We start from the raw sequence: 22540 nt of genomic DNA on the forward strand, positions 1-22540 counted from the left end.
TGCTGCAGATGGAGCTTTTTTGTTGTTGTTTTCAGACACAATCACAATAAAATTCACAATAAAACCTCAGGAATGACTTCTGTGCTATCACGCATGACCTCACTAGCTACATTCACACACAAACAGTGCAGACGTGCACACACACACGCGCCCAGTCGCTGTCTGTCTCGCTCTCACACACAAACCACCGGCATACCAGAGAGTCTATATTTAAAATGAGCCCTGGGGATGTTTTTTTTATTTTATTTTATTTTCAGCTTTTAGACATTCTATCAAAAGTGGTCAACGTGAATACTCGGCTGTAGAGAGAGAGTGAGAGACTCTGAGCGATGATAAACATAGGTATGACAAAATACAACCTCAGCAATGAGTCAACAGCTTTTTACATAAAGATAATGAAGGCACATTCAGCAGAGGAGCATGAGAGTGCGATTATGAAATGTTTGAGCCAGACCCGAATAGTTACAAATTTGCTAAGGCTGCAAAATACCACCTTCCAAACTTGCAGCTTTTCCAAATACAGCCCTATCATCCCACGTCTCATTTTCAAAGCCTCTCTTTTCTCCCTCTCTCCTCCCACCACAAATCCCAGAACTTTGAGCACCAGAGAGAGAGGGAGAGAGAGAGAGCGCAACAGGGGAGCGTTTAAATCTGGCGTTCCGTGAGTGGTCGGGTCGGTGTCTGGAAATCTTTCACATCCTGTTTACGGCAGGCAGATTTCAGCCCGGGACCGCAGAGAGCTGGCGGGTGCCTCTGCCTGGACACAGCTCCTCTCTCTCTTTTCTATCTGTTCCCGGCCTCCTTCGCCTAAAGATCTCAGTCAGCCTGCAAACCTTTCCACACCGCCTCCCTCTCATCAACACTTTCAAACCTAAAGCAAACACGTCAGCTTTGCCCCCGCTGCCCGCGGCCGCAGGAGAACGACAGAGGGGGAATCAAACTCCTGATAAAAAGAATCCTTTTCATGCAGCAGGCGCACAGCAACCCCCATTTCATTTTAATATCAAAGTACGGGTTTAATAGAGCTGAGTTGCCGTATTTACAGTGTTCCAGTCAAACAGAAAGTTCCAGAGCGTGAAGAGCAGAAGTTTGGAAGCAAAATCCTGATACTGGAGTCATGTAGCATTAAAAAAATAACATCTCATGAGTCTGAGGTGCGAAGCTTAATGAACAGAGGATCAGTGTGTCCCCCCCTGAGAGAAGCAGTTTGTAGCTTTGGTCCTGAAATCAGTCCGTCTGCCTCCCTCAGCGGCACTTGCAGGATTTCACAACCATGTTGGAGAGCTGCTCAACACGCGGTGTGCGGCCTATGAAGTACATGATAGTGAGGGGCTCCAGGTCCTGAGGAACGCAGCAGGGTGTGGCGGAGGCCTCGGGGTTCAGCTTGTTGTAGAGGGGCAGAATCTGACCCGGGAACAGAAATGAGCAGATGTTAGAGCGATTTATCCAAAGTTTAGTGCTGCGAGTGATGAATGAACATGCTGAAAAGTGTGAAGTTCAGCCCAAGTTTAAGCAGGGCTGAAAAATGAAGCCAATGTGGTAAGTGCCAGAAACGGCAGTCCATCTAATGGCCACAAACGAGCCAATCCCCACAGACTCTCAAGCTGTTTAGGTCTCTTTAAATAATTTACCTTTTTTAACATCTGCGTGGACATGATTTTTTTTCATAACTGACCTGTTTCATTGTATTAAGGATTGCAGTTCCAGGTCTGAGTGACCAGTTAGTGCCTACTTAGCCTTACCTCTGCTAACTTGTTGGTGCCTTTTGGAGCATTTTTAATGCAAATAACTGACAAATAATATGAGTCTAATAAGAGTAATAAGTTTGTGCTCCAGTTTTAGGGAGTAAAATTCTACAACACTATTATTTTTTTAGCGCCAATTAGCATCTCTCTAGTATCTGTGTCTGAGTGCACCCATACAGTCTTTGAATGCACTTAAATGATGTTTGCTGGCATAAGCGACTAACACTCGGGTTAAAGATTGTGGTGGCCATCATGCTAAACCCAAAGCTTCAAATGTCCCAGTGGCTACCTCTATCTTTTAAATGCAGTCTGTCGTCATTTTGCATGATTATTTTGGTACTTTTTAAAAATGTGTTGGCAAATCTGAAATGTTAGTTTGACATTTTGGGAAATTTGCTTATTTAGAGTTAGATGAGAGGTTCAATGGCACTCCTAATATCAGCATCTGGTTAGTTTAGCTAAACATAACAAAAGGTTGACTGATTCTGTTTACTGGTAAAAATGATATAAACAGCACGTATAAAACTAAATCAAGATAATTCAAAACTTCCTGTTTTATTCCAGTTTAAAAATAACTTTTAATGGTTGTTTTCCAGAGTCTCTACATTTCCCTCACTTATCCAACTTTTCAAGTTTAATTCCTACCAGGTCCGTTTTTTAGCTTTAAATCTTCATATTCAGACGTTAAAATGTAGCTTTCTGTGCATTTTATGTGGGGGAGCTCTAAGTAAATCTATAGCAATCAAATCAATTTTGACTTCTTTAAGTACATCCTGTCAGTTTCTCCAAAATACATGCACAGCAAAAGCAGCCAAACTGCCTTAAACTAAAGCCACATTTTGACAGCAGCAAAATGTGTAATTGCTGCAAACTTAAGTTAAAATAAATGTGAAATTCTACACATCTATATTAAAGTGAAGTACAAGAAAGGTGAGAGTCAGTGAGGCTACAGGCCAAGCCCTTCGCTGAGTGAGACGGGCCAGCTGGGTTGCATAAACCTATGTGCTCTTTAACAGGCTTCTGTGAGGTGTCAGCCCATTTATGATGCTGGGGTTAACCAGTGGTGTTTAGCTGCCGCAAACAGCGCGCTCAGGGCTCACTTACGGGAAAATGTCGCCTGCATTTCAGACTTTCTGTACGTTAACGTCAAGCCGAGCGTTGATTGGAGTTCGGTCCAAACCAGAGTGTTTTAGCAGACGGGCTGAGGAGGAGCTGCTCAGATTTTTCTGACAATCACAGATGTTTTCTGTTTATATAATTTGGCCGTGTCTCAGCAGCGAGAAGTCTGTCACTGTTTCCATTCAAAATATTCAGCACTAAAGGTCATGAATCTCCAAATTGGAAAGAAATATATGTTGAAAAAAAGAACACATTTGTCCTACTGGAGAAGGTAATCCAAGTTATTAGTCTGAACTAGGATCTCATGAGATATGGGAAGCTGCTAATATCGAGGTATCCACACATGGACTCGGCTAATTAGTAACAAGCCCAAAAACTGCCTATACCAATTCTGTTCTATTAAGGGCACAGATTAAGTTTAATTCCAGCTACTATGCACTAGTGTAGCTTTGCATGATTCCCACTTCAAAATAATCCTTATTTACCTCATGCTGGGCCTCGGTGCAGCCGCTCCCAGCTGTTTTTGCTGTTCTCCCTTTAGGCCAGTGGTTCTCAAACTTTTCCTGGCATGCGCCTCTTTAACTTCACTCCACACACCCACATTGTTTTTCATTAATCATTAACAATAAATAAAAATGCGAGTTGAAAATAACAATCCCACCTGCAGTGGCTCTGTGCCCCCGGGTGTGGCCTGTCCCACAGTTTGAGAACCACCACTTTAACCCAGCTTTCTTCTGATTGGCTGTCCCTTGCAAACAGAAGCTTTAAACTGCAGGTGGGTGGGGCTTCTGTGCTTACATCCATAGCTGTATATTAGGAGTATCCCCTATATTTTGGTTCACAGAGATTACCTGCACATATACTGATCTTATTATCCAATTATTATTCATAATTTAACGGACATAAATACATTTTTTCTTAGCAAAAGCAAAACATGTCAAATGACAGCTGTTAACTAACCACAATTATTGATTATTAAAAGTCTTTATGGCAAAATTTATAAGAAAGAACAACAAAGATTAAACAGATTTGGTTAGTAGCCAGGTGACCTTTTGACCCCTGAGGCTCACCATGTTGTAGTGGTTGTTGGCGCTCCAGAGGTAAGGACAGTTGCCGGCACAGAAGTTGGCTTTGTAACCTTTTGGCTCGTGGATCCACTTCCAGTTGAGGTCACGCCTGAAGTCGATGTAGAGCGAGCGCAGGCAGCAGCCCTGGTCCGAGCCACTGAGACACACACACAATATGTAGTTCAGCTCCCACCCTTCTCTTCAGTGTCATGGGAAAATTACCACAGGTCACCATCGAAGAACCAACCATCACATGGTAATAACTATGCAGGGCTGCCAGAGTTTTCCCCTGCAGCGTGAGGTAGTCTAAATAAAACGCTGCATGCCCGCTGGCCTGCAGTCTAAACACAGGGTCAGCGCTGTTAGTTTTGCCGCGCAATTGTCTGCAAAGTGGGTCACGAGGAAAAAAACAAAATGAAACCGAGTGCTCCCCACAACTAGATTTCAGAATTACAAAACTACAAATCTTGGAGGAGTGTCAGCGCTGTCAGTCAGTCGCACTAAACCACCACACGAGCGGCTGGTCGGCGGCCTACCGGGAGCAGGTTGAGGTGTCGATGGCGGCCGCCCTCTTCTTGCGGTTCTTCCTGGCCGGGTTATCCACTCTGTCGCTGGGCAGCAGGGTGAGGATGAGGTGCGGCGTCTTGGTGCTGAAGTCTGCCTGTCCTTTCACCTGACCAGGCTTCCTCATCTGACGGAGCCGCTCATCATCCACGCCTACAGAAGGAGGAATTTTATTTTATTTTTTTAGGATGAAAAACTAAAACTTTCTGTCTTCCACCAGAGTCTGTGGGCGGACGTCGCTTTGTTTCAAAGCTAATGTGATTTAATTCCTATGGTTTGTGCAATACTCTAAGCATGGGAAATGCTTTCATTTTGCAGCAGCGACTGCTGCCCCTCCCAAAACTCCACGCTGTCTTTCTGCCAGGCCGAGGCATTTAGTTCACACTTTTTTTAAGCATATCTTTTCAATCCAAATATATTTAAATTCCAAGTAAATGCACTGTTAAAAATGCAGAAGATTGTGTGCATGATGTTTTTAAAGTTAGTCAGCCAGCCCCGGTGTGAGTGCCAGAAAAAGTGTTTTTTCATACGCAGCAATAACTACTGAATCTGTCCGTGAAAGGTGCCGTCACCTCTTTGATTCTTACCCTCTAAAGACTCTGTTTTTCTAAGAAGGCAGCAGAAGTAATGTTCTTGTGCACATTTTGAATGTCATTGAACAAATATGACAGAAGTAATATGTAAACCAGATGTTTCCTACAGCAGAAACGATGGTCTGACTCTTTGTCTGACTTCATGGATCGTTTTTTTTGCTTCACTCTTTCTGAGCTACAGGAGCCAGAGCGCTCAAAACAAGCCCCTGCTTGTCTTACATCAGTATCGCAAGTTGAATTTCTTTTCCCCCACGTGTGCAAAAACCTGACTTGGCTCAGTTGAGAGTAAGCCCTGAGGAAAGCGCCATAATTTGGGGGCCTAAATGAAGCAACACAGACAGTCTGGTATTCAGTAGTATCACTGTGTGGAGGAACAGTTTTTCCATTATTCCTGTAAGATAGTGTGTGAGTGATTCATAAATCATTTTTGTTATTTATGTTCACTTTTTTGTGACCTGCTGGATTTTTTTTTAATCTTGTTTTTTTTGCTGCGCTCATAAATCTTCAACTCTTCCAAATCTGTGAACTTTGCATTTCGCAACTCAAAAGACTGCCAAGACACAACTGAAGTTTCTTAAGTCTTGCTGGCACGCTGGCTGTCTTGCTTAGTTGTTCTTGCGAAAAAAACAATCTCACGTAGCTGCAGTACAACTAACAATGAATCCCAAACAGCCATCTAAAAACGAGCATCTGCGCAAAGAGGCTGATTGTGCTGATTTTAAGGACATAATCAGTAACAAAATGAAGCAAACAAATGAAACAAGCCATTTTGGCTCTTCTCCTCCTCCTGATTCGCTGCCCCTCAGAAACAGTTGAACAGGGGTGGGTGGGGCTTCTGTGTGGCTCAGAGGACCATATCAGGGACAGCATGTCTCATTGACGTCACTCAGAGGCATAAGTAGCAAAACTGAAACATTTAAATTAGACTGAAGCCTAAAATGTAGTCTCACATGGACTACGTCTGCATCTACCTTTTTAACAATTTATATGACAGAATAAGGAGCATCATCATCATCACTGGGTCCCATCACTGGGTCAGTTCCTGGACTAGAGTGCTTTTAGCGGCATCTGCAGTGCACATAAATGCATGATTATAAAGTCTTTCTATCATAAAAGACTGCAACAGACCAGCAAACAGGGCCTCCAGCTCCTCGCTCTTGTTGGGAACGATGTTGTTGGTGGATGGGACGAAGGTGCAGCAGGGACAGTGGACGCCCAGCTTCAGGCCAAGATTATTCTCTATGGGAGGGAAGAAGGGAAAGAGAAGTGCAAACACTGATGTATGGATCGCAGTGCAAGCTGGTAACGACTCGCTGGTGCTGAAGCTCACCTGGCTCTGACACCCAGTCCTTTACAGTCTCTGTGACCTCCGTAGAGATCCAGGCTCCTTTTGCTTTTGGCTGAACAGTGCGCGAGTCGATGTAACGCTGAGTGGATGTGCTGTCTTCATCCGGCTTTAGCAGCTGAGACAACAAACACACAGAAGGAGCTAGATCCCCATTTCATCGATACATAAGAGATGTTTCTGTGTTGGGTTGAATTATAAATAACAATCTTCTGACTTTAAGATCAAATCAGACTGTCGCTCACTGAGAATAATGGATATACCTGATAGAGCTCCACTCTCTGCTCCGAGGCCCGAGCCTGTGGGTTGGGGGCTCTGAAGATCCTGAACTCAGCCTTGACCAGAGTGCTGTTAGTCAGGTCGACTCCGCTGACGTCAAAGTGGACGACTCTGTAGTGGGGGCTGGGTGCTGTTGGCTGCACCGCATCTTGAGGGAGCAAAACAAAGCACTGTGGATGACTAATGCTCCAACAACATCTCGTGCCTTCACACAATGCTGTATTTATACTATGGGTTAAAACTGCACTGTGGGACTGATTGTCTCGGACGTAATTATAGGTTTTGGTAAAGAGGCTAAATGTGTCGGGCTTATGTTTAATATATGGCTGATTGTTGTGCTCATGGGTTTCCTGTGTGAAACATCCCCAAACACCTAGACAGTTATACAATTATGCACCATGTAATATCAGCAGCACCATTAATCTTCAAATCTTCCAAATAAGATCCATCAACACACCGAGTTTTCTTTCCACAGCTGGTGGATCGACTCCATGAAAGTGCTCTGATGGGGCAGGAAAGCAGAGTGCATTACTGAGGGGCACATCTGGGGTAGTTTTTAGTTTTTAGAAGATGGGATGTGCAGTAGTACAGTGTCTCACAGCAGTAGCTACGATTTAAAACAGCCAGAAACTTCTTACTGACTACTACTACTAACGCTTCTCCTTTTAGGTCCCCCTACTAAGCATGTGGTTTACAGCAGACTACAGAGTAGTTATTCTGTTGTATTTATCAAGAAATATAAATGTTACTTTGTTACTACCAACCTGACACAAAAATACATCGTTTAAATTTATAAAACATAACACAGTTTAACAGGCATAAAATAGCATTTTCGCAACAACAAGATGCTTTTCCAAAGAGCTATTAGTTGGCCTATCTCGGCAAGCTGTGCAGCGTGTCCTTGAAAAACTGAGGAAATTGGACAAGTGGAAGACAAAAGACAGCAGGTCTACAATCTGTCTGCAGGACAGGAAAAAATCCAGCCTGACGTAGGACCTGAGAAACGGACCTGGACCTTCGGTTGATCCATCTGCTGTTCACTGTAGACTGATTAGAAATAGTCTCAGTGGAAGGGTGGCTGTCAGGAAGTGATTTAAAGGAAGGGAAACATGGAAAAAAGGCTGAGTTGTACAAAATTATGAAAGAACTGGACTGAAATTCAGTGGCAACAGGTCTCATGGAGTGATGGATCCAGATCAGACCTCAGCATAATTGAAGCAGCGTGGGATCATCCCAACAGACAACGGAGCAAAAGACATCCAAACACGATCTTCAAATGTCTTTCAAGGAGCCCTGAGAAGCTTACCTGAAGACTGCTTAAATAAATAAAAAGAAAGCTTGACGAAAAGAGTTAAGAATAAAGTAGTCATACCAAATATTGATTTTCAAGCACATTAGAATAAATACTTTTTTTCCCCAAGTACGGTAAAATATAAGGAACTGAAGGGTGGCTCAGGACTTTTGCACAGCACTATGGGTTACAGTAGTTGCCAAAATATATATATTAATTAAAAATGTCACACTTGCTGCTTTCAGCTCTTTTTGTGTTAGAATTTATTACAAATATTTATATAAACTGATAATAAATGGTGCACAGAGAACCTGCTATATACGTAGTTAAAGTTGATAAAAGCAGGTAGTTTATAAAGCTTAGTTAGGAGACTGAACTATTAAACCAAACAGGTTAATCAAAGACAGACTCACAAAATCAGATACAATATTCAAGAACTACTAATCCATCAGCAGTCAGAAAATCGTTTTGTTTTTTAACTTAGATAATTATCAGTCACTGCTGCTATGATATGGGTGGAGGGACTGTTCAGTCTGTTCAGGATGCAGGACCTGAGGAGGTTCAAATAAATCTCTCATGAGGGGAAAACATGCACCTGATTTGCTATTTAAGAGTTTAAAAAAAAGAAAATAAAACATGGCAACATTGTTACTTTTTCGCTGTAATTCACTGAGATTCAATTACATAATTAATGCTCAACAACAGCGAATAGAGGCCTCTGTGTTTGTTTTACCCGGATGGGATTGGATATTCAGACGTTTCAAACTAGTACATACTTTCATTCTTCTAAAGTGACCACTGGGGACCCCGGGCCACACATTGAGAACCCCTGTCAGGACTCACTTGTGTCGGTGCGGGGGGGCAGCATGTCGATCCTCTGCACCTCTTTGGCGTAGTAGTCCTCCTCGCTGCTTTCGCGCTCGCACGCGGACTCGGCCTGGCGCGCGCGCTCCTTCAGCAGCTCCCGCGTGCTGTTGTACAGCAGCAAGACCTCCGGGGGCACCGAGCTCGGTGGTGGCACGTCGTCGTCGTCATCTGGAGGGCTGCGGATGCGGAGCTTGCTGAGGATCTGACCGCGCACCGCCTCGATGCGTCGAGACTTCTGCGCGTCCAGGTTGATGGACTGGCAGGTGTTGAAGCCCTCCACCAGGAATACACCGGAGAACCGGAGCAGCAGCACCAGCGCGAGACGGGGAAGCCACATTGTCCGGGGAGGTGCGAGGACGGAGATAATTCAGCGCAGTGGGCTCTGACCAACAAGCTGCGTCTCCAAGCCAAGCGCGCAGAAACGTGTGCGTAAAATGATTTAAACTGCGAGACTGAGGGTGAAAACCGAGCCTTTCTAACTTAGATCAATAAACTATTTTGAAAAATCCAGCTCTAATGTGTTAATTTGGTCAAAACCGCGTCATGTAAAAAAGGAAAACCGCATCTGCTGATTTCACACTTCTGATTTTGTAGTTTTATAACATTTTCATAGATGCGCCAAGCACCAAACACACAAGGACGCATTATTTATTCTTTAAAATCTACATTTAACTTACTGCATCTAAGAATAAACGGCTGTTTTAATTTAAAAAGAAAAATATAAAACTGCAACAAAACACTGTAAAAATGTAAAAATGAAGTGATTGGAAATTTCTCGTGACTCTTCAGGTCCAGTCTGGTGCGCTCGGAGAGCTCTGGTGTCCCTTGCCGCCGTGCGCGCTCTCTCTTCGTGTATAAGTGGCGTTTTTTAACGAAAGTCTGTCCGGAAAGTTAAAACGTTATCTCCGTTTTCCGCCGTCCATCCTCGGATACGCGAACAGCTTTCAGGAGAACAGAGTCGTCACAAGAGCTCAGCCCATGTCGCAAATCCTTCAAACAACAACCTGAGCGGAGCAGTTTACCGAAAGCAACAGAGCTCCCGTGCCTTCACCCCCGAAACACCCATGTGTGGAGCAAAAGACTGTCCCATATCCGCTTCCAGAGAATCTAGCTACAACTTGGAAAACCTAGTGAGGTCCTCCCATTCCCCGTTATAGGTAAACAGTGAGCGGGCTGTACTGAAACGTAGAAAAAAATGTGATTTATGTTGGAAAAAACACGGTGGGCCTGTTAAACCCCTCATATAAACATCTAAACACGGAAAAAGTCAGACGACGTAAAAATACATGACGCAGAAAACATAAGAAAGAAGTCCTTGTGCTGTGAGTTTAAAAAAAAAGAGAGGAAACTTTACAGTGACCTGCAGATCCCAAATTAAATGAGCTCCAGCCTGGTGAACGCTGGGCTGAAAGCTCTGCTGAAGACACACAGACCTGCTGCAGGATGTTACTCCATTATTCTGCAGATCCTCTGTGAGAAACTCTGAGACTGAGACAGAGAGAGAAGGAGGCTGGAAGGGAGGGAGGGATGGTGGTGGTGGTGATGGTGGGGCGGGATGCCACCAGAGTGAATGCAGTGTATTATTATGTAGGTAAAAACCATCTTCCTCCCTCCAGAGGAGGCACACACACATAGCTGCACATTTTGCAATTATTTTCTCCACAAAAATTCACCACCCTCTCCCCGCAACTAAACCGCTCCAGAGGAGTAGCTCGGCATTTGAGGAACTAAATCTTTACATTACCTTTGCTTAATATGTGTAAAATAGCCAAATTATACATGTTTATAGTGTACACCTGCCACTTTGTTAGATACACGGTGTTAGTACCATGCTAGACCACCTTTTGTCTGCAGAGCTGCCTTAATTCTTCGGGGCAAAGATTCAACAAGGTGCCGGAAACCTTATTCAGAGATTTTGGTCCATGTTGACGTGACAGCATCACACAGTTGCTGTTGATTTGTCAGTTGCACATCCATAATATGAATCCTGTTCCAGGACATCCCAAAAGTGCTGTGTTGGATTGAGATCTGGTGACCGGGGAGGGAATTTGAGTACAGAGAAGTCGTCAAGAAAACAGTTTGTGATCCTTCTGGAAGCAGCCATCAGAAGATGGGTTGTAAACAGATGGACATGGTCAGAAACAATACTCAGGTATGCTGTAATGTCTACATAACATTCAAAGTGCCCAAAGTGTGTCAATAGAATACCCTCAACACTATTACACCAGCAGCAGCAGCCTAAACTGTTGATACACAGCAGGATGGATCCATGCTTTCACATCGTCTCCAACAAAGTCTGACCCTTTCATCCAAAGGTTGCAGCAGAAATGAGACCTATCAGAGCAAACGTTTTTCTCCATCTTCCATTGTCCAATTTTTTTGAACTCATTTTATTCATAGTTTAATTTTTCTGTTTATAGATGCTCCCTTGCATACCTGGGTTGTAATGAGTAGTTATTTGGGTTTTTGTTGCCTTTCTGTCAGCTCGAAGGAGTATGGCTATATTCTTCTGACATCAACAAGGTGTTCTCACCCACAGAACTACTGCTCATTGGATATTTTCTCTTTTTAAGATCATTCTGTGTAAACTCTGGAGGTGGTTGTTTGTTTGGAGAAAATCCCAGCAGATCCAAAGTTTCTGAAATACTCAGACCAGCCCTAAAACCAAGCCATGTTCAAAGCCACTTAAATCACCTTTCTTCCTCATTCTTTCATATTAAATGAATTGTATTTCTGTGATTCACTAAATAACTATTTGCATTAACAAACAGCTGAACAGGTGTACCTAAAGACGTGAGTGCATGCAAGGAGCTAAATGTCAGTATTACATCTGTGACTCCCACAGAGTGAAACATCACTGGGCTCTGACGCCTTCAATCAATTATTCCTAAAAACCTGTGAAAATGCAGTAAAGTCAAGAAGCCCTGCGTACAGCAGTATCAAAAATACTAAAAGGGAAATGCAAAGTTTAGATTAGAAAAGCGGTGATCAACCACTTCAGTACTCTCAAGCTACGTCTCTAGAAACCCACAGATCCCGACAATCACTAATCCAACAATAAAAACTGTAAATTTAAGAGTTTCAGCGCTCCTGTTGATGGCCATTTGTCACCTGCCAGTAGAGCCAGATGAGAGTGGTATCGATTTCTGCTAAAAGGCCCATTTCCCAAAATGTGAAACCTCTTTTAAATATTTATGCAACATGAAAATGCTGATTTCAAAATGCAGCTTTAGGCTAGGTGTGATTTCAGGCTTTGACTTGTTCATGCAGACTTTAGAGGCTTACTCCGAATTTTATTAAATCACTCCAAAGGCAGTCGATCCCCCGCTTTAAAAAAAATCTTTATCTCTTTAAGCTTTCAATCTAGCGCCTTACATTTCTCTCTGTTCCTCTTCGGTCTTATTGTTAATTACAGCTCCTAACTCAGAGAGGACTATTAATCTGTCAGGGGTGGCTTTTATTGCTGCTCTGCTGCCATCCCATTATACCGTTATTATAGTTGCGGGTGGAGGCCTGTAATTGCTGTAAGTAGAAGGGAAAGGTAGGAGAGACTCAGGCTGCCTTTAGGCTTCTGGTCAGGGCAACCTCCCCCTTCGTCGTCTGTCCTGGCAGTGTTTCTAAAAATGATAACAGCGCCTTCGAACAAACAGGCTCCTGCTCTAACTTGACTGCTTGCCGCTTCACATCAGAAAGAAGACGATGAAAGACGCCCAATTAGTCAACACGGCGCTCAAATCCTCCTGTCAGCGATCTTACAAAGATCAGACATATCACGGACCATCTCAGATCAGAGGAGCATGCCCAGGTGGGGTGTTTTCTCTGTCTGTGTCTGACTCTGTGTGTGTGCGTGCGTGCATGAGAGCTGTAATATGTGGCTTCAAGGACAAAAAAAAAAAAAAAAAAAAATAGAAAGACTTCCTCAAAAACAACCTCCAGCCTGCCTGCCTGCCATTTCTGCCTCTTTTTCCTCAAAGCCAAATATAGACAAGCCACTGCCACGTCATCTGGCCCTTAGCAGAAGGCAGGATGGGGTTCAGAGCCAGCCTCTCAGGGTTATATTTTAGCATATAACTGAATCCATATTTCCCACTAATGACTCTGGCTGTCATGAAAATCTGGACAGTTTTATTGAAAAAGGAAAAGAAAAAAGAAAAGACAAGTAAAAACAAGAAAGGAGTCAAAACAGTTACAAAAATAAATACAAATAAAAGCACTGGGGGTTACTCTCAGGGAACGTTTCCATCTGTTAATCGTCAAATCTTCTCCACTGGCAGAATCGGCTGTTCAGATGCCACAACTACAACCAAACCAGTGGCCCGTTTTCCAACTCTGGCCAGAGTCCAGCCTGTCTCTGAATGCACGCAGTCCAGAGTCAGAAACACAGTTTAGGGGTGAGAAGGTGAATGGGAACCGCCGCGGTGCCATCTACACCTCGTCTTCATTCAGCAGCATGTTGGGGATTCCTTTGGAGATCGGGAACTCCCGTCCTGATTCAGGGCACTGCAGACAGCCCTCTATCACCTCCACCTACAACGCAACAGACAAGAAGTCACCACTAGGTGGCACCATAGTGCAAATTCCGCACACATTACCGCGCTCTTAAAAATTTTAAATTGGCATCTTGGAGCCATTTACCTCTAACAGCACTCGGTGCACTTTCTTCAGGAAGTCTTCGTTTTTCTCGTAGTCCTGCACCAGCTCGCCTGGCAGGTCCTGCCGATGACCCAGCTGCAGAGAGAAAAAGGATTGCATCGGGTGTTTACGTTACAACATGCACCCCAGTGAAAGTTTACTGTGGAGCATTTTTTATAAACACAAAGTCCTGTGACGCTTTATGGATCAATTAGATTGATGCAGTATCGCCAGGTTGACAACAACCTCATACATAAAAGCCAGAGTCATAAAAAATAACCTTATTCAGCCTGTGGTCACATGAAGAGGGAGAAGAAATCCACACACACTCAAAACAACCTCCCTTATTATTCATCTTAAGAAGCAAGCGTGCCGAGCACTGATGCTACTTTTAAGGCAAAGGGTGCTCACTGAATATTAGTTCTCCTTTTCTTTTTATGCCACTTTGAATCATTTTCTTAACCACTCATCCAGCTCAGGTTCACTGGAGCCCATCCCAACAAACAGAGTGAGGGGCAGGACACAACCTGAACAGGTAACCAGTCCATTAAACATTCATTCGTTCACACTCGCACCCCACTACAGCCAGTTTAGCATCAACAATGAAAGTCGGTGATGTCTGACTCACCTCCTCCGCTGCCTGGACCAGAGCGCCCCACTCCAGTTTGGGGATCATCCGGCTGACAAACTGAGGGTTAAACTCCACCTCGTTCACCTTCACCTCAGTGGCCTGCACAACAGAGAACGCACGAGTTTAAAATGTTCAGTAACATTTTATTAACACTCATTCAAAACACGCACGTGTGATGTCACACAAGACCAGATGTGCATATTTGGTTTGGGTTTAAATGCAACCCATTAATAATTATAGATGAGAAACATTTTAATGTTTGCCGCAATTATATACTTGTTTTCAATGAAATGTTACACAGCTGATGTACAATGTGACCATCTTCAACATTCCCCTGAGATAATATCCAAATTTCTGTTGTGCTTTTTTACATTTAACTGTATATGAAAAGAAAGAAATAAAAATAAAAGATGTTTATGGGGGAAACAGCAGCAGTAACTATCAACCACTCTGTCGTGTGTACCAGGAAAAGAATATTTTTAATTAATCGTTACTACTTAAAATCTTACACTGGATTTCACAAGAATAAAATTGGAATTAAGCTTTATTGTCACTGAAGCAGAGGTTAGTGACATTAGGAGTGCTGCCCTGCCATCTGCTGCATAAAAATGTAGATACAGTCACACACGATTCACATAAGCAGAAATCAGACAACGTGATAAAATGCTCAGTGTAAAGTGCATTTCAGTGATTCAGCAACTGTTACAGCGTGTAATGGCAATTTTATTTGTACAGCACATTTCATTTTATATATAAAGATAAAAACATAAAACCTGCGTAGGCTTACAAAGGCTTAACGCCAATTAAGTGTAAACTCGTGTGAACAAAATAAAATTTGTGTATGTATGTACCTGTAACTGATCTCAGATCAGCTGATGTAAAAGTACGAAGGCTCTGCAAAAGAAACTCATTGAGTCTGGATGTGTGGTGATGAAGCTGCAGTATCAACTATAAAAACTTAAATAACAGACTTCATTTCGTGCCAATACTTCTGACTGTAGAAGACCCAGTAGTGATCTTATAGTGCCATTTCATCCCATGCCAGCACCTGGCTCTCAGAGCGCAGGCTGACTTCCGGTTCCTGGAGTTTGCAGAAGAAAAAACGGCAGAGCCTTCAGCACTATACTGACTACCTTTACGATTAGGGCTTCAAACCTCTCATCATCATGAAGATTATAGCTGGAGCTGGATCAGGTTATGCTGCAATAGGCTCAGATTATTTCCACTCTACACACATTTTATCCCACTAATTGATGCCATTAAGTTTTGTTTTCTCTCTCTGATAGTGTGGGTTTTGTCCTCGTCTCTCTGTACTCTCCCTTTATTACTCTCCTCTTACTCCTGACCCTGCTAACTCTTCCTGGATTCGTGTTGGTAATTAAACTGTTCTTAATTTTTGACTTATAACAATATCAAGCCTTAGCAAGCCTATCAAGTTACTTTTCCATATTCTTATCGAGGTAAAAGCGCTCCCTGAGTCTGACATTAAAAATGTCTTTTTTTAATAAGACATTTCTTTATTTTATATATGTCCCCTTCATAAATTATGTTGATTAGAGCCTATTTACCAAAATAGCAAAGATATGAGCCATAAAAACCGCAGAGAAACAACAGATGGCTTCTCTTCCCTGAGCCTGGATCTCCCAACTAAAAGGGAGTTCTTCCTTCCCACTGTTGCCAAATGCAGCTCAGAGGGAAACAGCTGATTGTTTGGGTTTCTCTCTAATCCTTCAGGTCTTAGCCTTACAGTAAAAAGCGAACTGTTAACTGCTGCTGCATAAATCAACCCTAAACACTAGAATTCGGCGTTAGCAGAAACGTGTGTCGCGATAAGCTCGGTGAGCTCTGGTGTTTTAGAATTAGCTTCTGTCCAGGTGTTCGCGGTTACCTTGATGAGCAGTGGGTATCCCTTGGTGACCCCTTTCACGTGAGACGTCAACATGTTGTGCGTGAGGAGCTTCATGTTTACAAACAGGCGCTAAAAAGCCAGAAAACTGCAAACACTCTGACAGCTACACGTAAACCACGCTGCGGAGTTTACATGTGCACCGGAAGTGACGGCGGTACGTCGCATAAAAGATTCCCAAAGCTTCCGTTGATTCCTAGTGTCTTTTAATTTATTATTAGGGGTAATTTTTTTTATAAAGGCACATTTTCCGTACCACAAAAATACTAAAACAAATATTTGTCGTATAAATTGCACAAAAATGTTTCCAAAATATGTAATATATAAAGTAGCTTCTGAACACCCCTCTTTTTTGTTTTTTTTCTCTTGTTCCTACTTCTGCAGTAACAAACTGCAGGTCAAATTACAAAGTAAGTTATAAATCCACCTTTTCTTTTCTTTTTTCTTTTTTTCCATGTTTGTTGTAATGATCCAACCAGTTTAACGTGTTTACATAATATTAACGTATTTTAATATATATACATATATATTGCATAACAGTAATTTTGCACTGCAAGTTTCTGGAAAATCCGTTTTTGGCAGCGAAATTTATATATCCTTTATTTTGTAGATTTCGGTAACACCCATTTAGCCCGGGACAGGAGGAGACAAAGCAGAGAGATGACCAAGAGGAAGAGACATGAACACCATGGGTAGAAGGTCTACACATGGTGACCTTTGGTCTACTTCCACTTCCACAAAGTTTCAAACCGTTTGTGTGTTTTTCTTAAACACATAGTAGAAAATTATAAAGTTTCTCTGTCTTTTGTTCTTTTGTAATTTCTGAAGTCTAAATTTTCCTCCAAATATAGAATCACCCATTATTATGTATTTAGTGTAAAAATTAAAAAGTGTGATTTTTTTTTGTAATAGCCGTTACCTCACGCAACATGCACAACAATTATCAGAGAAAGAAGTAATAAAAGAGATTAAAAAGTTAAAAAAGTAAATAAATATATGTAAATACACTATTCTCAGTATATTTTATAAAAATATTATCAATACTCAGGATGTGCAATATAATTATTGATGCACCAGTACATACTTACAGGTTTTATTACTGCACCAGCTCACGATTGAGTTACTTTCAGTCTTAACTTTTTTAAACAAGTGAAGATACAATACCGGTCATCATTTTGGATGCAAGTAATTACAAGTAAGTTCCTGAAATGCCACAGTATACAAACTGTACAGCAACAACACTGCTTAAATTACCAATAGATACAATAAATAAATAATAATAACAATAATAAGAATCATAATAATTAAAAATACAATAAATAAAGGCAGACAGCTGTTCGGTTTTTATACTCAAATTTTTTTAATTTTTCTATTAATTTTGTATAATCCTCATCTTTGTATTATACAGATCATTCATACAGTTTATGATATAGTAAATAGTAATTACACGCAAGAGGTGTAACAAGCATCAACCTGTCACCTTCACAGACGTGCATCATGCGCGCAAACACATTTTCTCATCCTCACACATTCACAGACAGACAGACACACACACACACACACACACACACAGAGACAGGGACACGCGTCCCTCACACTGATTAAAAACAAACAAAAAAAGAAAATGTAAAACATTTTTAACCCTAATTTTTCTATCCTCCATTTTCACCAGATTCACATACCTCCTTACTCTTACTCTGAAAACAAATATGACAATACTTATGCTTTAACAAAATAATAATAATAATATTAAAAAAAAACTAAGAAGAAGAGACAATTACAAAATCAATGCAGAAAGGCAACTAAAGATGTGGGCAGAGGACTTCTGAGGACATAGTGGGCTAATTGAGATCCAAGGATCTGACATTTAACAGGAGAGCTGCAGTGACGTCAGCTTGGAAAAACGTTCATCTTCGTGAAGCTCGAGCAGAATCCAATATGCTACAAAATTTAGAGACTTCATGTGACCCGTTGTTTCTGTTCAGTCAGGTATGCCACTGTATGTGCTGAGCTTTGAGTAGGGGATGAGGTACAGATCCGAGGAAGGCAACACAAACTAGTTAAAAAGGACACTGTAAGGTTTATGGCACGAATAACAGCACTGAGGGTAGCGGGTGCATAGTGGGAGTCACAGCTAAACCAATCACACAGCTTTGTACCATCTGCAAGGGTGTTAAGCAAAGGACACTTGATCAAAATATTTTCAGTTTCCATTATGAGCACAAAGAGAGCAAAACTAACACATGGCAACCCCCCTCCAAAGACAGGTACCCCCCACTCATCTGCAGAAAGCTCATTAAAGTGAAACTGCTCTCAGTTATAAACATCCCTTCTCAGCGCTCCGTGCAACTCGTGCTTGAAATCGCTGCTTCAAATTACAAACAGCTTCAAGCATCACAGTTCAGAGCACACAAATGAGTGAAGAAACACAGAGCGTGATAATCTTACCTGCCCCCTCTGCCCGGGTCACACTGAAAATGAAGCCGGCAGAAAGTGACGGCGATATGTTTGCACTGACGTTAAGAAGAAAAACACTAGTGTGTTACAGAGAGCGGGAAAACGAGCGAATGCCGAACAGAAAAATGAAGTCTTGCACGTCTATGTATGTGGGAGCAACATTAAACACTGTGCGTCAGGAACTGCAGCAGTAGTTAGTCATTTTTTTTTAAATTTCTTCTTCTTTCCTTTTCTCTTTTTTGCATTGGAGCACACGCTGACTCTTTTTAGACACAACACACATGCAGCTACTCACACAACCCATGGATTCCCACAGAATAGACTTTCCCAGATCATAATCTCATACTCTCGTATACACGTACGCACACACACTTCCCCTCACACACAGACACAAAAAGCTGTCCTCATTCTTGGCCGTCCTCTGTGCGCCACTTGAGGAAATCTTCTTTCCGGGCGTCCGGTTTGATCTGGTTTCTCATGCCACCCAGCAGATTGGAGGTGGCTTCAGAGGCCACTATTAAAGGTCGGACTACAGTGGGCGGGATCTGCCGCAGGACGCCGCCCACGGCTCCGGGGAGACCTTTCTGTTCGTGGCCGCGGGATGCTACATCGCACAACTGTTGGGCCGTGTCAATCACTCCCTGGAGAGCAAAGAGAGCAGACAGTTTAGTCTAAAAATTTAGGGTTTCAACCCCCTTTGCATTCTTGCATGTGGAAGTTTCTACAAGGCCTTTTAACATATAGTTAACCTCTTCTACCAACATAGATGTAGCTGCAGATATTTTCTTTTCATCCTCAGCCCTGGTTAACCCTGGCCTCTAACCCACGAACTCTTTCTACATTTTAAGAGCGTCTATTTGGGCACGTACCTCTCTGACGGTGTCGTAGGCCTTGGCCACTCCTTCCCTAAGGTCTGCAGGCTGGGCGACTCTTCGAGGTCGACTAGAGATGGCCCGGCCCTCGGTGATGGCGTAGCGATTCAGAGGAGGTGTTGGAGACAAGATGTCGTACACGGTCTCTGCTGTAGCCTGTCACAGAGGTACACAGACACCAGAAGAGTTATTGGCATATTAGGAATGTGTGTGCTTTACCTTCAGGCTTTTAACGTCTTTGTAACTAAGAGTCATGATCTGCACTCAGAGTACCTGGATAGCCTGCACCAGCCTGTTGCTAAGCTCCAGAGCAGCAGATGCTGTGGAGGTACCAAAGGACGCTGCCCCCCTCTGGAGACCTCGAATGATGCGTCCATCCTTCCTGTACTGCTCTATAGGCAGCCAGAACAAATCCCTCACTCCGTGGACTGGACAGGATGAAGGAGAGAGGAAGTATGAACCACAATCCAAGCAATAATGGAAAGCAGCTGTAAAAATGTTTGCAGAAAACAAAAGCAACTTACACAGCTGGACGACTGAGTGCATGGGTCCGACACCTCCCAGGATGCCGGGCAGCTGATTCTTCCTGATGTCCGTCAGCCACTCCGTGACGGCGTACTGAATCACTTTGTCGACCCCGAGGAGACTGGAACATGCAGAAAGTCTCAGAAAGTCAAACTACTAACAGCAAATTTAGGGCAAATTACTGAAAAATAACTGAAATGTTTGCTTGTTGGTTCGTTTGTTTTTACCCGTGTCTGCAGCAGAGCCTCTTCAGTTTCAGCTCGGAGCAGTTTAATTGGGCCAGACCGATCAGAATCCCTGCAAACGTCCCCTGAGGAACAACAAGTGTGAAAACGCATCATTTAAACCCTTCAGCTTTTTGTTTGACTTAGTAGACAGGATCTCTGAATGACCACTCACTTGTTCAATGACGACATGCTTGCCATGATAGTCGAGCCAAATAGGCACTTCAGATGTGAAACGAAACTCCCTGAAAAGGGTGGAGACAAGAAGCGGGAAACTTTATCAATCATTGAAACTTTTAGTCTTTGAGTTACTCTATTTAAGCTAATTTGTTAGAGGTGATTTTTCTTTTTTGGAATCTGTAACATAGGAGTTTCCTAGCTAGTAACTTACATCGTCTTTACAGTATTCTCTGCTCTTTCTTTTTTATTCTGTTTCTCTAGATTTCTCACTCTCTTTTCAGTCACTACATACCGGAAGTAGATTGGCTGGTCAGAGGAGGCGCTGGAGCCGGCAGAAGAGGAACTCTGCTCACTGTAGGTAGTTTCCACAGAAGCTGTGAGGTCGGGTCCAAGACTACCTGCAGCAGCAGCCATCTCTAGATCCTCAGACCCCTTCTGGGAGAAATCTGCCTTCACTGAAAACAGAGAAATTACAACAGGTCACAAATCTAGCATGCTAAAAATTCACCTCAGTCATCATTTAAATGTACTCTGTAGCTAATTAAAATTCATCGTGCCACAACGATGAACAAGAAAAAGGCTACAACTCCATAAAAATCAGCTCGGCAGATCTGACATCAAAGAAATGAATGATAGAAAGAAGACCTGGCAGAGCTCACCTTCAGCTGCAGGATCCACAGGCAGGTAAGGATTAACAGAGGAAGCTAGATTACTAAAAAAGTCTTTCAGGAAAAACAGTGCGTCCTACACAACAAACAGAAAAAAATAAGAAAAGACGTGAAGACTTTATGGGAGCAGTACAAACAGCAGAATGAATGGTACTGAATGAATTTTGAGCTACAAAGAAACATCTGTGGAGTGTGAAACGGCTCATTTATGATGATCAAACAGATTTAATACACCTGTACTCAAAATAATTTCTGCAGTAAGAGTTGTTTTGTTTGTGCCACCACCTCATGGACGAGGTTCAAGAGCAGCTCTCAGTATTCAGTCCCAAAAGTTACCTGGTCGATGTTGAGTCTCAGCGGCAGCAGGCTGACCCGGAGACAGCACTCTGGCCCCCCGAGGCCAGACTCAGGACACACCTGCAGGGCCTTCACAGTCAACTACAAAAATGACACGTGGTACTATCATTCAAAGTCTGTTCATCGTGTCCCTAACTGCATTAAAGCTAAGCTAAATAGAAAGTGCACAAAGTAAGTAAAGATTTACAACATCAGGATGGTTTGACTCCAAGTCAGATGCTGTGCACGACAGAAAACTCAGTTTCTAATCAAAGACCCTCCGTCTCTCTGTCTCACCATGTTGGAGTGGGCTCGGCGGGGCATGCTCTCACTAGTGTAGAGGTAGAGGAATTTGTTGATTTGTGAGGAGGCCAGTCGGTCTCGAACTTCCAGCTCCTGGACGATGAACACCTGCCTGGAGAGCGGCTGCTCACCACCGGGACCGACCCCGACCACAGGTGCTGCTGACCCCTCCCCATCCTGCCCCGCTACTGCCACCGGGTAGGACTCATGCTGGAACGACACCTGGAGGACAAAACAGGAGACACATGTTGAGACAGAGGTACAGTGATATATGTCTGTATGCCAATATGTATTTAAAAAAACGTACATTTTCAAACCAGTGATATCAGTGCATTAGTGTACCTTGGTGAGCTGTATCTCCATCAGCAGGCTGTGCTGACGGCCGACGCCTCCAGCCGAGCGCCAAGAGTTCTGCGGTCGAGAGGAGGGGGCGGAGCGAGAAGGTGACCCACGGACGCCAGCGGGCACTGAACGACCTCTGCAGAGAGGTGCACCCACACACACAGGAGAACAAAAACAAAAACTATAAATCTGACAAACTATGTACACAAAAGTTTCAAAAACCTTGTATGGACTGGACCAATCACCATACTAATGTTTCAGTTATTTAATATTTATATAATTAATTATATGATAACCATGGGTGTCTGTGCATGAAAGAATTCATGTGCATTGTTACCTGTTGACGTTCTGAGCATGCAGAGACATAGGCCTGCCTCCAAAGTCCTTTCCCCCGTAAAGGTGCCAGACCACAGAGATCTCCCGTAAAACTACCCTACTCTGAGGCACTGGGAAGCGACTCGGGGCTCGGAGCAGGTCTGAGCTGCCACGTGGCCGGGAAAAATGGCTGTCCTTCACTCTAATGGGCCCCTCGCACAGCACTGTTACCGTGGGCTCCCCATCCCGGGGCTGTAATAAACACACATGTAGACATTT

General features: G+C 43.1%; 3 protein-coding genes across 3 annotated transcripts in view; all 3 read right to left on the reverse strand.

The window, feature by feature from the left end:
• tgfb5 (transforming growth factor, beta 5) lies at positions 1-10364 on the reverse strand. Its single transcript, XM_086303457.1, has 7 exons — positions 8847-10364; positions 6697-6860; positions 6419-6551; positions 6217-6327; positions 4468-4648; positions 3935-4088; positions 1-1404 (listed from the first exon to the last, which is right to left on the reverse strand). The coding sequence occupies exons 1-7, from the start codon at positions 9205-9207 to the stop codon at positions 1246-1248; spliced, it is 1263 nt and encodes a 420-aa protein (XP_086159583.1). The 5' UTR covers positions 9208-10364; the 3' UTR covers positions 1-1245.
• A 2609-nt stretch (positions 10365-12973) lies between these two features.
• On the reverse strand, positions 12974-16206 carry trmt112 (tRNA methyltransferase activator subunit 11-2). The gene is made up of 4 exons (XM_086262264.1): positions 16022-16206; positions 14131-14232; positions 13506-13598; positions 12974-13397 (listed from the first exon to the last, which is right to left on the reverse strand). Exons 1-4 carry the CDS (start codon positions 16094-16096, stop codon positions 13296-13298), a joined length of 372 nt encoding a protein of 123 aa, XP_086118390.1. The 5' UTR covers positions 16097-16206; the 3' UTR covers positions 12974-13295.
• Positions 16207-17045: 839 nt separating this feature from the next.
• The window catches only part of atg2a (autophagy related 2A), a 28898-nt gene continuing 23403 nt past the window's right edge, over positions 17046-22540 (reverse strand). The window contains exons 31-42 of the mRNA XM_086303469.1: positions 22284-22513; positions 21947-22082; positions 21599-21826; positions 21302-21403; positions 20957-21041; positions 20590-20752; positions 20293-20362; positions 20121-20203; positions 19893-20014; positions 19642-19796; positions 19366-19524; positions 17046-19137 (exon numbers count right to left, since the gene is read on the reverse strand). Of these exons, the coding sequence (XP_086159595.1) occupies positions 18901-19137; positions 19366-19524; positions 19642-19796; positions 19893-20014; positions 20121-20203; positions 20293-20362; positions 20590-20752; positions 20957-21041; positions 21302-21403; positions 21599-21826; positions 21947-22082; positions 22284-22513 (1770 nt within the window). The 3' untranslated portion in view covers positions 17046-18900. The remainder of the gene's footprint in view (positions 19138-19365; positions 19525-19641; positions 19797-19892; positions 20015-20120; positions 20204-20292; positions 20363-20589; positions 20753-20956; positions 21042-21301; positions 21404-21598; positions 21827-21946; positions 22083-22283; positions 22514-22540) is intronic.

The sequence above is a fragment of the Aulonocara sp. 'chitande type north' Nkhata Bay genome, linkage group LG2, assembly GCF_057382095.1.
Source record: "Aulonocara sp. 'chitande type north' Nkhata Bay isolate Kocher_YH1m ecotype deep benthic linkage group LG2, A_spYH_male_GT1.1, whole genome shotgun sequence".
Taxonomy (NCBI): Eukaryota; Metazoa; Chordata; class Actinopteri; order Cichliformes; family Cichlidae; genus Aulonocara; species Aulonocara sp. 'chitande type north' Nkhata Bay.

What these genes read in the sequence shown, in the direction of transcription:
- tgfb5 (XM_086303457.1), bottom strand. Translation starts at nt 9,207, where the DNA reads ATGTGGCTTCCCCGTCTCGCGCTGGTGCTGCTGCTCCGGTTCTCCGGT. An exon ending in AGAGAGTGGAGCTCTATCAG is followed by an intron (nt 6,552 to 6,696) that starts GTATATCCATTA and finishes TTGTTGTCTCAG; the next exon opens with CTGCTAAAGCCGGATGAAGA. An exon ending in GCTGGAGGCCCTGTTTGCTG is followed by an intron (nt 4,649 to 6,216) that starts GTCTGTTGCAGT and finishes CTCCTTCTGTAG; the next exon opens with GCGTGGATGATGAGCGGCTC.
- trmt112 (XM_086262264.1), bottom strand. Translation starts at nt 16,096, where the DNA reads ATGAAGCTCCTCACGCACAACATGTTGACGTCTCACGTGAAAGGGGTC. An exon ending in TGGTCCAGGCAGCGGAGGAG is followed by an intron (nt 13,599 to 14,130) that starts GTGAGTCAGACA and finishes TTCTCTCTGCAG; the next exon opens with CTGGGTCATCGGCAGGACCT. An exon ending in TGCACCGAGTGCTGTTAGAG is followed by an intron (nt 13,398 to 13,505) that starts GTAAATGGCTCC and finishes GTTGCGTTGTAG; the next exon opens with GTGGAGGTGATAGAGGGCTG.